This window comes from Balaenoptera acutorostrata, chromosome 1 (genome assembly GCF_949987535.1).
Source record: "Balaenoptera acutorostrata chromosome 1, mBalAcu1.1, whole genome shotgun sequence".
NCBI classification, from domain to species: domain Eukaryota; kingdom Metazoa; phylum Chordata; class Mammalia; order Artiodactyla; family Balaenopteridae; genus Balaenoptera; species Balaenoptera acutorostrata.
The window spans coordinates 36,411,619-36,428,651 of record NC_080064.1 but is presented as its reverse complement, the minus strand read 5'-3'; the positions used below and the strand labels follow the sequence as shown (position 1 = coordinate 36,428,651).

General features: G+C 49.6%; 1 protein-coding gene across 6 annotated transcripts in view; it reads right to left on the bottom strand.

The window, feature by feature from the left end:
• Positions 1-17,033, bottom strand: part of ST3GAL3 (ST3 beta-galactoside alpha-2,3-sialyltransferase 3) — a 239,793-nt gene that overhangs the window by 20,360 nt on the left and 202,400 nt on the right. For 4 of the 6 annotated variants that reach the window (XM_057557896.1, XM_057557910.1, XM_057557901.1 and 1 more), the window contains 4 exons: positions 7,301-7,395; positions 3,991-4,054; positions 3,010-3,105; positions 2,548-2,734 (listed from right to left, as the gene is read on the bottom strand). In XM_057557896.1, the coding sequence (XP_057413879.1) occupies positions 2,548-2,734; positions 3,010-3,105; positions 3,991-4,054; positions 7,301-7,395 (442 nt within the window). Of the gene's footprint in view, positions 1-1,419; positions 1,505-2,547; positions 2,735-3,009; positions 3,106-3,990; positions 4,055-7,300; positions 7,396-17,033 lie in introns of all 6 variants that reach the window. The other 2 variants (XM_057557924.1, XM_057557915.1) reach the window with 1 other exon arrangement.

Genomic DNA, 17,033 nt, shown 5'->3' with positions numbered 1-17,033 from the left:
ACACAGAGCTGCCTCCTGCCAGAATTCTGCAGGTGAGGCTCCAGACAGGTGCAGAGAGCTCTCCAGTAGCCCAGGGGCTGCATGGTTAGAAACATAACTGCAGGAGCAGGGCAAGCCTGCAGCTGGGCACCAGACAGGAGGGGGCCTGGAGAAGCAGCCTCTCCCACATTTACCTGGGTCTCAGATCCCAGAGAAGTGAAGTAGGGCATGAGAGAGGTCCTGCGAAGGCATTAGCCCTGGGCTTGGGGTGGAGGAGGGCACTAAAGAGGCTTCCAGGTTAACCAAAAGGGCCTGGGCGGGCCCACTCGGGCGAGGCCGTGGGCATCACTGGTTTTCCTCTGACAGCTCACTCTAAAGGCCCCAATTATCTTTGATTTTGGAGCCAAGGAAGCCTCATGAACTTCAGAGGACTCCTTCCCAGCAGCTCCTCTCTCCCCTTTCCACTCACATCTCCCAACCCTGGGAAGGAGTCCTCACCAAGGACCACGGGGCTGGTCCTAGATCCCTGGGCATGGCCGCAACAGGACACAGACATCGGCACAATGAGCGTGTGCCTGAGCACGGCCCACACCTCTTCATCCCAACTGCTCCAGTTAGTTCCTTGAACAGGCCTGCCACCAAGGCCAGGCCAGGCAGTAAGCTCCTGAGTCTTTCAGGGAGAAGTGAGGCCCTGCTGTCTGCTCCCTGAGTGGCCTGAGTATACTGAGTCTTCCAACTCTAGTTGGCTTCCTTCCTTTTCTTCTTTCTTTCCTGACTCCTTTGGATGACTTGTAAGAGTCTTGAATTAACTGTCCTTGGTGTTCTTGGAAGGATCATGTGACAACACCCACCTGGCTGGCCCTGACCCACCCTTTGGCCTGGCCTCCTGATATGGGTCGCCTGTCCTATCCCAGTCTGCCCAGCAAGAAGCAGGATCTGGTGTTTGAGCCAATTCCAGATCATTTGTGGTGGCTGGGCATTGAGGGGTAAGACAAGCAAAGGGGATCAGGGCCCTGCCCTCCAGGAGCTCCTTTGACAGGTGTCGATGAGCAGAGGAAAGGATATGCCAGGAGGGGGTGGGAAGATGGGAAGCTGGGCAGAAGGCAGGGTGAGGAAGCATCCCACAGCTCTCTGGGGCTCCTCAGGGCAGACCCAATTTCCTCCCATTTCTCCCTTAAAGGTGCCTACCTGTGATCCCAATTCTCTTGCCTTCAAGACAAAGAGAAGGGCTCTGAGGACACTAGTTGCTCAGGTCCTAGGGTTCTGAAAACAGAGGGGTGCTCCCTCAGCCCCCACATGCCGCCTAGTGTGCGTGGGCAGCTGGCTTGCTCGCCGCTGGGGCTGGCTAAGGTCAAACCCTTTCCTCCCCTCTGGGGACCCTGGCTGCCACATTCAGCCTGGCTCTGAGATGGGCTCCCCTTTCCCCACTGTCCCACCTACCTGAATTTCTGGACCTGACTTCTGTCTTCGCTCTCGCTTGCTACCTACTTGACACTGCCTGCACTTGGCCTTGCTTGGGAAAAGGCTGTGGAGTTAAACCAAATTGCACTGAGACGTCCATAGGCAGGAGAAGCTGTTCCAGCCCCCCAGCTCTCCTATAAACCTCCAGGAAGAACAACTAGCTTCTTACTGTAGGCGGAGCGCTGTCTGTCATCATTTCCCTCTGGTAAAAGGCTTGGGTATTGGAAGATGAATGGCCTGAACTCTGCAGTGCCCCTCCCCTGGGGTGGCTGGTGACAGCTGGTTGAGGGGAGAGGGGGAATGAGCCTGGAAAATTTGGCCCAGAGCTGAGAAACAGAGAACTCAGGAGGGGACTCACTGGGTGGTCCAGTAAGGAGCAGTCTGACCCTACTTGGCCATATAAGCTCTCTAAAGAAACAGGCCCAGACCCTTGCCTGCCTAGACCTATAAGTACAGAATCTGGCCATTCCCAGAGTGGAACCAGACTCAATGGCAGGTTGGGGACACAACCACAAGTCAGTGGTAAAAGCACAAAGTGGAGAGAGGTCAGGACTTACAAGTTTGGGAACTGGCACCCTCAAGTTGAGGGGTCTGCTATCCCTGTGGAATGGCCCCAGGGTCCAAATAAGGTCTTCTTCCTCTGGCTGGGAATGAGGGGGGACCCACACGACCACAGTCAGAGAGACCTCACAGAGGGTAAGAGGGACTTGGGGGGCAAGTAGAAAGTGAGGGCGGGGGCTGTGAAGATCAGCAGTAAAGCTGGGTCTAGCCGGGCGACAGCTCTCCATACCGGGGAGCTACGGCCAGGGAAGGGCCCACAGGGTCTGCTGAGGAGGCACCTGGGGTCTGGCTAGAGAAGGCTGAGGAAGGACCTGCAGCCTGGGTCTCTGGAGGCAGGTAGCAGATAGCAGGCACATCAGCTCCAGGAGTCTGGGCCAGTGGCCTGGGCATCTCCTGGCCTCTCTGCCCCTTGGCTGCATCTGGGTCCTTAATGCTTCTTTTGAAAGGTTCCTACTTGTTCTTTGCCTGGTTCAGGGAAAGGGGCTGACTTGGAAGCTGGGCAGGGCCAGGGCAAGAGGGGAAGGAGCTGGGGCACAGGGAGCTCACCACTCTCTCCTTGTAGACGATGTACTTCAACCACTTGAAGTCCTGCCACTTGAAGCCAGCGAGGACGAAGAGAGAATCACGTTCATATTGCTCGGGCCGCTGCATGGCACCCTCAGGGTAGGTGATGCGCAGTGTAGTTTTGCTGCCCACGTCCTTCTCAAAGCCTTTCACTGGTGCTGAGTTCAGTCTGCAGAGAGTGGGCCCAGTCAGAGACTGCCTTGGGCTCACTGCATGTGGTCTGTAGGCCTGTGTGTGGGGAGGCACCATGACCCCGGAATACCCCAGGTGCAGAGCATAGGGAGCCCAGGCCACCTGGCTTTCCATTCCAAAGCCCTCCAACCCAGGGTTCTTCTTGAGGCTTCTACTGACCTCCAGCCCAGTGGGCCAGATGGACAGACAGTTCTCAGTGGGCTCAGGGACCAGGACATGAAGGTGCCTGAGGCACTGCTTTGAGGAGCTCACCTGACCACAATGTCATAGTCATCGATTCGTGACCCCAGAGACTTGTTGGCAAGGACACCTCCATTGCCCACGATGATGCAGCGGCGGCAGCTGAGGCTGAGGGGACAGACGCAGAGACCTCTGGAGAGCTGTCCACCAGGTCTCCTCTCCCCCTGCCCCTTTGGCCCCTGACCCCATGCCCTTGGCCAGGCACGGGCTGGGACAGAGGAGGCAGACCAGTGAGCTTCTGGCAGCATTTCTGAGAGGCCAGAACCACACTGTGGAGAGCTGGGCCACTCAGGGCTCTCAGATACCCCTGGTCCCTGACACTTCTCCAGGGAAACATGGGTGTGGAAGGGGCTTTGGGCACTAGCTCTGGGGTGGTGAGGAAGGAGCTCTGGTAAGATGGCATTCTGGGTTAAAGACTCCCCAAGGGTTAGTGGGTTTGGGCCGCCTTCAGGGGGAGAGGGAAAAGTGGGCTGAGCTTGAGGCCTACGCTAGAGAAGCAAGAACAGAGGAATGAGCCTGGAGGCTCCAAGACTCAAGGCTGGACTTATTTTTAACTCAGAAGCCCCCATGCACCCAGTAGCCACCTGAGAACCCTACTCATTTTGCTTCTCGCACCTCTGACCCTGGGGCTTCCCCCACCTAGGGTCTGTTGGCTTCAGAGCTGTCACTGCCTCCTGGATTTAAGCCCCTTCAGCTGCCCCAGCACCCAGCCACTCAGTCCCAGTGCTGAGCTGATTCCAGCCCAGGACGTTCAGTTCTTACCCTCGGATCTCTGCTGCCTGAAGACTGAGATGTCTTGCCAACTGCTTATAGCCCACGGGGGTGGCCAGTCCAGTGCGGTGGCCCCGCCTCCCTGCTCACCCACCCCAGTGTGTACGCGTGTGTGGGTATGCTGGAGAATCTGCCCAGGTCCAGGGAAGGCCAGCTGGGCCTCAGCCCCTCTGCACACGCTGGGCAGCCGAGGGGCAGGATAATGGGCAGCGAGTGGCTCACCTGTCCAAGGCAGGGGTCAGGCGGTACTCTTTGGTGACGGACAAGATGGCTTTGATCAGATTATCTGTGGACAGAGGAGGGAGGCAACTGTTAGAGGGTCGCTTAAGGGTTCCCATGAGATGTTTGCCGATGAGCCGATTTGAAGGCACATGGTCCTGGGGCTAGGGTGGACGTGAAGGTTGGGGAGGGAGCTCCGGACACAAGGCTGGGCCACTGGCCTAACTTTCTCCCTGAGATAGGAGATGGAGGCAGGAGAAGAGGCGGCACACACATCTCTGCCTGGAGCCAGGCCCCGGCACCCACGCACAGCTCCTTCCTCAGGCTTCCCTGGCCCTTCCTTGGCAGTCTTGGCTGGCTGTCAGAGGCTCTGCCATCAGGCCCTGGGACATGCGCCCCCAGGTGTGGGCCTTGCCTGGGAGCTGGGGCATCTCAGTGTCCCCCAGAATGGCAGTGCCGGTCAGAGGCAGAGATCACGTGCTCACTTCTGTGCCCCCACCAAGCAGACACCAGGAAGCAAACAAGGAGCCAACCAGTGGTGAAGAGCTGGAGTGCTCCCAGCCAGCTCCCCGGGTCAGGCCACTCCGCCTCATTTTCTGATACCATCTTCCCCTCCCTTCCTCCCTCTAACACTGCTGACCTCTAATCCTGTTCTTGCCAGGCTGTCTCTACCTCCTTACCTCTTCAAGCCCTGTGGCCTGGCATCTGCCCACCTGCACTCCGCTCAGGCTGCCCCTCAGCAAGGGCCCCGTGACCTCTGTGCTCTCAGATCCTGTGACCATATTCAGACCTCATTCTTCTTGACCTCTCTCTGGTTTTGGCAGTGATGACTGCTCTCCTTTCAAACTCTGGTATAATGAGAGCATTATAATATAACAGATAATGATATCAGCCTTGGACTCAAATCCTGGCTCTGCTGCTTATGAGCTCTGTGACCTCCGATAAATCGCTTACGTTCTTTGAGCTTTAGTTTCCTCATCTTCCAAATGAAGATGGTAATTCCTGCTGTGCAGAATTGTTAGGAAGGTAAAAAGGTAATGTACGTAAAGACCTAAAGATAAGTAAGTCGGTACAATCACAGTGAAAAGTATCTTAATATCAAGTAAAGATGTAGCTGTGGATAGACTAACATCTTGCAACTCTACTCCTAGGTGGAGAGCATCAGAAAACTCACACATTTGTTTAAGGAGACTTGTACAAGAATGTTCATTGCAGAACTGTTGGTAATAGCGAAATGTTGGAGGCAACCTAAAAGTCCACTGTAGGAAAATAGATTAAATGTGGTACATGGAATACTACACAGCAGTTGCAAAATCAATGACCTAGAGTTATGTGTACCAGTACAGACACACCTGAAAAGCGTAAGCAAAAAAATCAATTTGAAAAATACACACACACAAGTACGATATACAATACTGTTTGTAAAGTTCAAAAACATGCAAATACCATGCCATATTTTAAGCAGATATATAAATATGCTGTAGAAATATATAAACAGGCATGGAATGACAACCAGGATACTGGTCTCCTGGAGAAGGCGGGGAACGGAGGGGGAAGGGCTACACAGAGCTTGAGTTGTATCTCAAGTTTTATTTCTGAAGCTGGGTACAAGAGTACGTGGGTGCTCATTATATGAGTTTTTATGCTTTTTTATATGCCTGAAATACTTCATGTAAAGAAAGGATGGCTCTGAAATTAAACACAGCAACCTCATAATTCTTTTAAAAGATGGACTGGACGACACTGTCAGATGCAGCCAAGATGTCAAGTTAAGGACTGAAAAGTATCCTTTGGATCTCCTGGGGGCACTGAGCAGTTTCACTGAAGTGGTGAGGGGAGAAGATATTCTCCAAGAGTAAATGGTGAGTAAAAAAAAAAAAAAAAAAGAGTAAATGGTGAGTAAGAGGAGACAGGTGGCACGGGCAATCTTTCTAGAAGTCGAATGAGAAAGGGTAAGGAAACAAACCTTTAAGGAAATGTTCTGTACTAAGTGCCTTCAGATACACTTTATGGTGGGCCTCGGGGAAGGTCACAGGTCCCTTCCTTTTCCCACCTCCAATTTCACCTCTAAGGAAAAGCATACTGCTGCTAACTGGCCAAGGCCAAGGATATGGATTGGGTTTTTGTTTTCTAGGAGGGGAACCTTAGCAGAATGGTCATAAACTATGGGGTGCTTTTTCTTGCTGGATGATGGGCTCTGTATCGGCCTTTCCTGCCCTTCATAGCTTAGCAGGATCAGAATATTGAGTGAGGATTTAGGAGAAAAGTTAGGCTGCTTGGCTACCTGCACCCATGAAAAAGGAGTTCTTCATGTGGTTCAACCCAACCCATGAGATTTGTCCTTGGAGGTTGAAGGTCAAAGCTCCAGTTCAAGAGTATCCTTTTGCTGGCCACTGTCTTCTTTTCAGGGAGGGGTGGGCCGGCTAAGTAGAGGGTTCAGGCGTTCTTGAGTCTGCTGGCCAAATGATATCACCCCTTTAACAGTTATCTTATTTAATTCTGACCACAACCTAATACAGTGGTATTATTCTCTCCATTTAACTGATGAAGAAACTAAAGCAAAACATGTTAGTAACTTGTCCACGGTCACAGCTAATAAAGAGGTAGTACTGGGACCGGATCCTTCTATGTCTGACGCTAAAGCTGAAACTCTACCATGCCATGAAATAGGGCAGGAACTTGACACGGAAAGAGAACTGTTAAACTCTCAGGGATGGGAAAGTCTTATGTCAGGAACTGCATGGGTGAGGTCCTTGAGGCAATAGAAGGGGACAGTTCTGAGAGTATAGGGGGAAAGGTTAGCCTTGGACAGGATAAAAAAGGACTGGAGGGGAGGCTAGGTTAAGGTGAAAAACATCAGGAGGGGATGATGGAGGGCCCTGGGGGCAGTCGTCCGGATGGCCTCTATTTTCTCTGGGATTTCCCCCCTCATATCTAGTCCTCTAGCACTGCTGTCTCTGGCACCCCTTTTGTGTGATCTCACAGCACAGTGTTCTTCCCTCCTCAGAGTCCTTACTGCATTCCAAGTACCTGTGTCTGCATTAGACTGGAGCTTTCTGAGGAGAGGAACCACATCTGTCTACTCCACTGTTGTGTACCTAGCCCCTGGCAAAGTGGTGGTTTCTGAGTAAACATTCCACTAAAGAAGTAAGAAAAAAGGAAGGCCAGGAAAGAGGGAGAGAAGGTAGGGCATTGTTGAGAGGGGTGGATTCCCAGCAGGGAGACTTCTGAGGGTACAGCCCTGTCCTGACACTAGGGAGACAGCTTGGGGGATGAGATGTTAATGTAAAGTGGGGCAGGGTTCCCAACATACCTTGACCTTTGATCCCAAAAGGCGGCACAAATTCCCGGATCCTAGCCCACTTGCGGAAGGAGTCATCCAGGAACATGGGTGCTGGCTTGGAGAACCTGGAATACAACAGGGCTGTTGAGAGTCCCAAAGTGCACTAGGCTGCAGTGCTAAATGGCCTTCTGTCCATCTGCCTTGGCTGTGGATCCGCCAGAAGCCATCCTCCATGTTCCAGCATCTCCTCCCCACTCCAGCCTGCACATTGGGTAGCTGCTGTGCGGGGTCTGACAGGTCCTGTTCAGTGGAGCCTGAGTGTGGAGGAGCAGGCCTGGCCAGTCCTTATATGGCCAGCTGTAGGAGTGGAGAGGCAAGATGCACTCAGCAGGATCAGCACCTCAGAGCGGGAAGCTCTCTGGCAGGTTATCCACATGTGCATCCATCAAATAGTCACTGCTGCCCACGCTGTTCCTGCAATCTGGGAACACGGAGATGAGACACTGTCCAGTGAGCAGAAAAATACCCCCAAATACAGCCCGTGCAGAGAGACAGAATTTGGGAGAGAATGCTGGGAGATGGACCACCCAGGGTGAGGAGGAAGGAGAATTCACGGTGGGAGGGCAAAGCAGGTGAACAGCCATAGGAGTTAGAGGTTTGACAGAAGAAAAAAAATCACAGTATCCTGCAGCTGGGAGGCAGGGCTGAGGGGAGGCTTCAGACAAGCAGAAGTCTGAGCACTTTTGCTGGCAGAGAGGAGGACCAAGGGAACACCAAGCTCCACAGGAGGTGGCGGAGGGACAAGGAGTTTACGGGGAGGGGGAGTTTTGGTCTGGAGGAAAGATGGGAGGGAAAAGGGGGAGAGAAGGAGTCATGCGGCAATGCCAAGTTGTGGAGAGAAAAGGCAAGCCTTGCTCTTCTTGGGAAACCAAGGAATGGGCAGGGCAGGGGGGAGGCTGGGGGTGGGGGATGGCATCAGAGGGATGCAGAAGGAAGTGAGGGCAGAGTGAGAAGGGACAGGAGGAACCAAGCTCTTCAGAGATGCTTGGACAGCACGACTTCACTTGGAACCTAGCACCCTGATTTTGAGACCTTTCAGGGAACCTAGCAGCCCGGGAGATGGCCAGCACCTGGTCACTTCCTGTGTGTTGACCTTGTTGCGGGGTGTGCTTAGGGCCTTCCTGGCTGAGAACGAAGGTGTGGAGGCCTAGGCCTCTGTGGCTGACTCTTGTTTCTAACAGCCTGAATCAGCCCACTGAAAAACTGAAGACTGGAGGAGGGGGCCTCCCAGCCCAGAAGCTAGAACTCACCGCCCCCCAATGAACTCTAACCTCAGCATCCATTTCTCATTCCCATCATCACTAACACCATTACAATCACCAGACCAGGGGGAATAACAGCAGTAATCACTTGGAGGTCTATCATTACTAGAGATTTTGAAGTGAACTTGAAAGAGGCAGAAAACTTTCAACGCTGCTCCCTCCCCATCCCTTGCTGCTAGGAAGAAACTGTCAACACATGATAGCGTGGGAGGGCTATTCCTGCACAGCGGCTTTCTTCTGGGCTTCTGAGTTAGCACACTTCTCCTCTGTGTAGAAGGGTCACTCGTGTTTCTCATACCCAGTACACACAATCTAAGTGAATTAATACATTTGATGTTTTACCAGAGGCCCCGAGGATTCTGACCAGAGTCCACAAGGTCCCTGGATAAGCCTGGGGCAAGAACCTCTCCTGTGTCAGGACTGAGCTTATGAAAGTTTTGCAGTTTCTCAGTCAGGCATGGACATGATTTTATCTGCCTCCCAATATGTACTGCATGTCATATGCTAGCAAAATCTCCTAAGATCTAGCCAAATGGTCTCAACACATTTTTTCCTTGTCTTCTCTCTTCCCCCATCTTGTCAGCTGATGAGAAAGTTCATTATATTAATTTTTACTTAACCCCCCCCCCCTTATTGGGCTTCCCTGGTGGCACAGTGGTTAAGAATCCGCCTGCCAATGCAGGGGACATGGGTTCAAGCCCTGGAAGATCCCACAGGCCGCGGAGCAACTAAGCCCGTGCACCACAACTACTGAGCCTGCGCTCTAGAGCCCGCAAGCCACAACTACTGAGCCCATGTGCCACAACTACTGAAGCCTGCATGCCTAAAGCCCGTGCTCCGCAACAAGAGAAGCCATTGCAATGAGAAGCCCGCGCACCGCAAGGAAGAGTAGTCCCCACTCGCCACAACTAGAGAAAGCCCGCGCGCAGCTACAAAGACCCAACGCAGCCAAAAATAAATAAAATTTTTAAAAACCCCTCATTTTTGGTGCTTATAAAGTGTTAATTTTGGAAAAAAATACAGATAGGCGCGCACACACATACACACAAGTAAAAAATACTCATAATCCTACAACACAGAGACAATTAACCTTTGGTATATATCCGTACTGACTTTCCCTTTCCCATATTATTTTTTAGATTGCTCTGTAGACTACTTTTCTCACTTTATAATATTATGAAAATATTGCTATGCAAACGGACAGAACAAAAACCATAAGCGGCTGGTAACCTGATTAAAAATGACTTCCCGGGCTTCCCTGGTGGCGCAGTGGTTGAGAATCTGCCTGCCAATGCAGGGGCCACAGGTTCGAGCCCTGGTCTGGGAGGATCCCACATGCCGCGGAGCAACTAGGCCCGTGAGCCACAATTACTGAGCCTGTGCGTCTGGAGCCTGTGCTCCGCAACAAGAGAGGCCGCGGTAATGAGAGGCCCGCGCACCGCGATGAAGAGTGGCCCCCACTTGCTGCAACTAGAGAAAGCCCTCGCACAGAAGCGAAGACCTAAGACAGCCATAAATAAATAAATAAATAAATAAATAAATAAATAAATAAAATTAAAAAAAAAAATGACTTCCCAAAATCAAATGTACAAGGATACACAAATGAAAAAATACGCTGAAACCATTTGATTTTATATTTATATCTCTTTTCTCATAAGCTGATATCCTTGTTTATAGTGATAGTAACATAATTAATTATTTGCTTTATCCTAATATATCCACATATAGATACATATATAAAATATGTAGAATAGTGTCAGAATAAAAACACCAGTATTATTACTAATACTACCATTACTAAAAATGATTTAGGGAATACCCCACTAGAGAAATACAGATAAATTACTCTGCTTTTGCAGAATTATTTTGGAATAATCCTGCTGAGTTTACTTCATCAGCAATACATAGTTAAGTTCATTTGTTTCATTTTGCTTTTGCTTCTAGAGTTTGCTTACCCCTCATATTAATTTAACTTTGTTTTATGATGATATAAAACTATAGAATTCCAAAATTAAATTCACAAAGCAAGATATATTCAGAGAAGTCAAACTTTCATTTCTGTGTCCGACTCCTGTTACTTCTATTCCCATATAGTATTCATTTTTATTACATTTTTATTAGTTTTTATTTTTTCCTTTTTTTTTTTTGGTATAAGCAAATACATGATGTGTGTATGTGAATTCCTATTCCCTTCTTTTTCTTCTTCTTTTTTTTTTTTTAATTGGGGTATAGTTGCTTTACAATGTTGTGTTACTTTTTGCTGTATAACGAAGTGAATCATCTGCATGTATACATATATCCCCTCCCTCTTGGACCTCCCTCTCACCCTCTACCCCCCATCCCACCTATCTAGGTCACCACAGAGCACTGAGCTGAGCTCCCTGCGCTATATAGCAGGTTCCCACTAGCTATCTGTTTTACACATGGCAGTGCACATATGTCAATCCCAATCTCCCAATTTATCCCACACCCCACAGCCCGTGTCCACATGTCTGTGTCTCTATTCCTGCCCTGTAGATAGGTTCATCTGTACCATTTTTCTAGATTCCACAAATATGCGTCAATATACAGTATTTGTTTTTCTTTCTCTGACTTACTTCACTCTGTATGACAGACTCTAGGTCCATCCACATCTCTACAAATGACCCAATGTTGTTCCTTTTTTATGGCTGAGTAATATTCCATTGTATATATGTACCACATCTTCTTTATCCATACATCTATATTCAATAAAAAGGTAACATATACAGTTTTACCTTTTGATTTTTTTCACTATACAATATATCCTGGTAATTACTGCATAGCAGTAGAGGTATATACTTGATTATACTCCATTATGGTTATGTACATATATCATTCAATCAGTCCCCTGGGTGGTTTCCAGTCTGTTGTAGAGTAGGTACCACTAACAGTGGTTACAGTGAATAACTTCATGCATATATCTTTTCTATTTGCCAATGTATCTTTGGAATAGATTCCTAGAAGTGGGTTTACTGATCAAAGGGAAAATGCACATATATAATTTTGCTCCATATTGCCAAACTCCCCTCCACCAGGATCACACCATTTCACATTACCCACCAGCAACAAATGACAGTGTCGTTTTCACCACAGCCTCACCAATAGAGTATACTGTCAAACATTTCAATTTTGCCAGTCTGACAGGAGAGGAACAGTATCTCAGTGTGGTTTTAATTTGCATTTCTTTTACTATGTGTGGAATTGAACACTGTCTTATATATGGAAGGGCCATTTGTGAGTTTTTCTATGAATTTTGTTCATATCTCTTGCCCATTTTTCCAAAAGGTTATGGGTTTTTTCTTCTTTTTCCCCCTAGCTTTATTATGATATAATTGACTATAATTGATATATAACACTGTGTAAGTTTAAGGTGTACAACATGTTTTCATACACATATGTGACAATACGATTACTACTACAGCATTAGCTAACAATCTTCTCTCTTTTTTTTTTAAGCTCTTTATATATTAAATATATAAACCCTCTGAGATACAGTTACAAATATATCTCTATTGAGGTATAAATTGAGTTTATTTATTTACTTGGCTTGTGGTGTTTTCCTTTCTTGCTTTCTTTTTCCCCCTTTTTTACAACAGATTTTTTTAAAAAGTGTAGTCAAAGGGCCCTGGCAGTCCAGTGGTTAGGACTTGACGCTTTCACTGCCGAGGGTCCAGGTTTGATCTCTGGTCGGGGAACTAAGATTCAGCAAGCCGTGCAGCGTGGCCAAAAAAAAAAAAAAGTCGGGACTTCCCTGGTGGCGCAGTGGTTAAGAATCTGCCTACCAATGCAAGGGACACAGGTTCGCGCCCTGGTCCGGGAAGATCCCACATGCCGCGGAGCAACTAAGCCCGCAAGCCACAATTACTGAAGCCCATGTGCCTAGAGCCCTGCTCTGCAACAAGAGAAGCCACTGCAATGAGAAGCCTGCATACCACAACGAAGAGTAGCCCCCGCTCGCCAAAACTAGAGAAAGCCGGCGCGTAGCAATGAAGACCCAACACAGGCAAAAATAAATAATTTTTTTTTTTAAAAAAGTGTCGTCAAATTTATCAGTCTTTTCCCTTATTGATTCTGGGTTTTGAGTTTTAGTTTAAAAAGTTTTCTTCATTCCCAGGTTATATCTCTTTCCTGGTTAGAATCCCATCCACCTCTTTAGTCTCTCTCTTGCCAGGATGCTATACCTTCTTGTTCCATTGTGTTTTTGTCCCATCCATAAGGCAAAACCCAATCAGAGATTAATCGAATCCTACACTCTTGCACTTTATATACTCAAAGTGCTGCTAGAAAACACACACACACACAAACTGGTACCACTACAAACTCATGGACTGAGCCTTAGTTGGACCCTCACCTTTGCTCAGTAGCTATTCCAAACCTTCTCCACTCTCCATAAACTCTCTATCCTTTTCCAACTTTATCTAAGCAGATATCTCTTCTTTTTTCTCACTTCACAGACAAAACCAAGCCAATCAGGTAGGAACTCCTTCAGCTTCTTACTTCCTTCCCCCACCCTCGACCCATCAAATCTGATCTCTCCATCACACTATGCAGCCCACTCCTGTTTGTTTCCCCCTAAGCATACAGCAAGCTCAGGTCTCTCCTACATGAAAACAAACAAACTCAATACACTTTCCTGACCATGTACCCATGCTACCAGTCTCTCTCTTTATCCTTTCATGGCAAAACCTCCATAAAGAGCAGTGGATATTCTGTCTCAACTTCCTCATCTCCTATTCACTCCTCAATCTACTGCAATCTGGATTTTATTCCTGAGACTAGTTGTGTCCTACAAACCATGCACTATTTGTAGCTCCCTGAACGTGCCAGTCTTCATGCATTTACACATGCAGTCTCCGCCTGAAACATACCCCCTCTCACCCTTCCCTGTATTCCCCAATCCCTTCCCTCTCTATTTGCCTGGAAAATCCCTTCTCATTCTTTAAGTTCAGATGCTGCTTCCTCTGGACAGCCTTCCCCCAGGAGGTGGCTCAGTGCCTGCAGAGGCCTTGGAAGCTGAGCGGGGGGTTGCCATAAACAACAGGAAATGGGGTGTGGTGATGGTAGAGGTGGTGTATGTGTGCGTGTCTGTGTTAATTCTGCAGGCGGCCTGGGCAGAGCCCCATGCTACACCTGGAAGAGAATTCAGGGGCTTCTGTCCAGAGACCAGTGTGCCAGTTTGGGGGCCCAGCCAGGGTGGAGGTGGCCCTTGAGGTGCAGAATAACTGGCCAGACTAGCAGGGGTGTGCGACGCCTGATCTGCTTGCCCTGGCCAAGGGGGTAGTGGGGGCAGGGTGGGGCAGGCTCCAGCAGACAGGCCCCAGCCCGCCAGCTCTGCCAGCTCTGCCGATAGCCCCAGCACACAAAGCAGCCTTGGGATCAGGTTTCAGGAGGGTGTGTGTGAGTGCATCAGAAGGAACAGGGGAAGGAGGAGGCGGAAGTTGCACGGGGACCTGTGCGTCTTTTCTTCTTGGATCCTAGAGCATAGCAATGTGGAGAGTTGAGGCTCTAGGAGGGTACATGCTAAGGGTGGGTCTGACCCCTGTGCCTCTCATAACAAGGCTGGACCCCAGGACCCATGAGGCTGCCCTGCCCACAGGCCTATAAACTGAGAGAGGACGATGACTCGGCACGATGGTCAGTCTGCCAGCCAGGATGGGCAACCCAGGACCCCCAAAAGGGATTTCTTAGTTTCCAGCAGGAAAGCTAACTGAGTCTTACTAACTGGGAGGGGAGTAGTTCTTTGTGGGTACCAGCAGACCCAGAGTAGGATCTTTCTCTTAGTACCCACCATCCCAACTGAAAAAGGTGCCTCCAGATGTGGGTTTGCTGGATTAGGGCAACACACAGTTTCAGCTCTCCATCTGTGCCTGTTTGGTTGTGTGGCCAGCCTTCTGGCCACAAGAGCCCAAGCAGCCCAGGAGACAAGAGGAAGGCAGAGCCCAGCAGTGGGTCCTGAGACCAGGGGCCACAGCACATCAGTCTGCCAGATTCAGCCACAGGCCTTGGCCCAAAATGAGTGAGACTGTCATCCAGTAGGGTGAAAGCCAAACCCCAGAGATCCTCCTTTCTAGAACCTGCTCTGGGAAGTGGTGGGGTGGATGAAGCAGGGGGACACACGTTTTCTAGAATCTACCTGTTCTTGTTTGGGATCTCGCTGTGGCAGCCCCACCATAAATGGCCCTGCACAGTAAGACCTTGGTATATGTCCAAGCAAACAGGATAAGCACTTTGTCAATGCCTTGTCCAGCTTATGTCTTGCTGCCACTTCTCTTGCTGACCCACCTGAATGGGTCCCATGCGAGAGCAGGAGTCTGAGGAGAAAGGGTCATGAATATGCAGGGCAGGTGGGTCTACACCCTGCGAGAAGAGGCAGAGAAGACAAACAGCAGGTATCAACCAACAAGTACCGTTCCAAGCAAGAGCATGAAGTGCCTGCCTTCAATCCTATGCAGGACCAGATGGAGCTGGAGGATGCAGCCCCATCCAACAACTGCTTGCCTACTCGGGGTCAGGTTCCGTGCTGAGTGCTGGCTGGGGACCTAAGGTAAACTAGCTTTGGTTCTTCTCCTCAGGAGCTAATGGTAGACACAGGTAAACAAATAACCATAAGAAAATAAGTCTGCACATCCTGTGTTTTGGAATAGGGAGGGGTATAAAGGTCTCAGACCAACTTAGGGGTATAGCAAAATCTTGAAGGAGATGATGACAAAATCAAGCTGAGCCTTGGAAGACAAGTAAATGTGAGCCTCTTGGAGCATGGTGGGAAGGGTATTCAAGGAGGAGGGTCGTGCAGACAACGGCACAGGAGAGAAGAGAACCAGAAGCAACCCTCCCTTCGAGACAAGGAGAGAGACTGCTAAAGCTGCCAGGGTGGAGCAGCACCTGCCAAGGGCAGGGGAGCTTCAGCCTGGCCCCCCACCCGGTGACCTGCCCTCTAGTCCCACCCAGGCAGGCACAGCAATGTGTGAGGAAGGCCCGAGTGGGCGAGTGCATTCTGACTGGGTGTAAACATAAGGCAGCTGAGGTGCAGGCTCTGCACAGAGGGAAAAGGCCGGGGCAGGGTGTGCATCAGCGCAGCCAGGGTTGGCCTGATGCCCTGAGGCAGTGTCAGAGCCAGTTTCAAGGTGGATCATCACTGGCATCTTGGGGCACTCAGTTCATGCTCTTTCTTGTTAGGACCTTGCAGTGGATATCTGCGTCCCTTCCCCCCTTCTTCTGTAAAGCACCTACTTTTCATTCCATATGGTCCTAGTTGAGCTGACCCCCACCACTGCTGCTGGGATGGGCGCATGGTCCAGGCTGGCCAATTAAGATACTTCACCCCTCAGAACCATAGTAACTGGCTCAACAATGGGCACCTGATCCAAGTGGGATGAATCAAATTCTTCTCTGGGATTTAATATTTGGACACTAGGGTATATGGGAGTTTCTCTTTTTCTCCAAGATAGTGAGCTGTAAAGACCGTGTAAGCCTAGAACAGTGCTTGTGCAAACCATGGCCCAGAGGCCAGCTGCCTACTTGTATGAATAAAGTTTTATTAAAACACAGCCACACTCATTCATTTACCTAATGTCTATTGTTGCTTTAATGTTATAACAGCAGAGTTGATTAGTTGTGACAGAGAATATATGGCCTGCAAAGCCGAAAATACTCACTATCTGGACTTTTAAGAAAAAAAATTTGCCACCCCTGGGCCTAGAACTGCTGGAGCTATCTTCCGTGGCTACACAGAGAAACTGTCTACAGCACAGTCAAACCCAGGGAAAGCAGAGCCAAGATGTGGGGAGAAAGACACTGTTTGAGTCCTAGTTCAGGTGGGCCTGAAGATAGTTCAGCCCTGAACTTAACAGGTAAGTAAGCCAATCAATTTCCTTTTTGCTTGAATTAGTTTGATATGGATTTCTACTGACTACAACAGCTACTAGAGGATAAAGTTTAAGCTCTTTCGTCTGGTTTACAAAGCCCCTGTGATCTGACTCTCCTGTGTCAACCTCCCCGCCTCAGATACCCCCTCTCTTCTCCTCCCTTTCCCTAAGCTCTAGCCATATCCAACTACTTATAGATTCTAGAATCTGCCAGGCTCTTTAACACCTCCATGCCTTTCCACTTGCTGTTCCCTTTGCCTGGAATTCTCTTCCCCTTCTCATTCGCATGCTGAATTTCTGCTCCTTCTTCAGCCCAACTCCAGCGTCTCTGCCTCTGCACAGGTAGGGTCTTCCCTGAGCCACACAGGGCTGACGGAGCCTCTCCAGGTCCCCACTGTTCTCCGTGTACCTTCCTGGCACTGACTGCACACTAATGTGCCTGTTCCCTCCCCGGCACACAGCCAGGATGCAGCAGGTGCTCCGTAACTGACTGCTGGCTGGAAGAGGGAGGAGCGCTCAGGGTGACCGGTTCCACAGTGTGGATCTCCCTGGGCC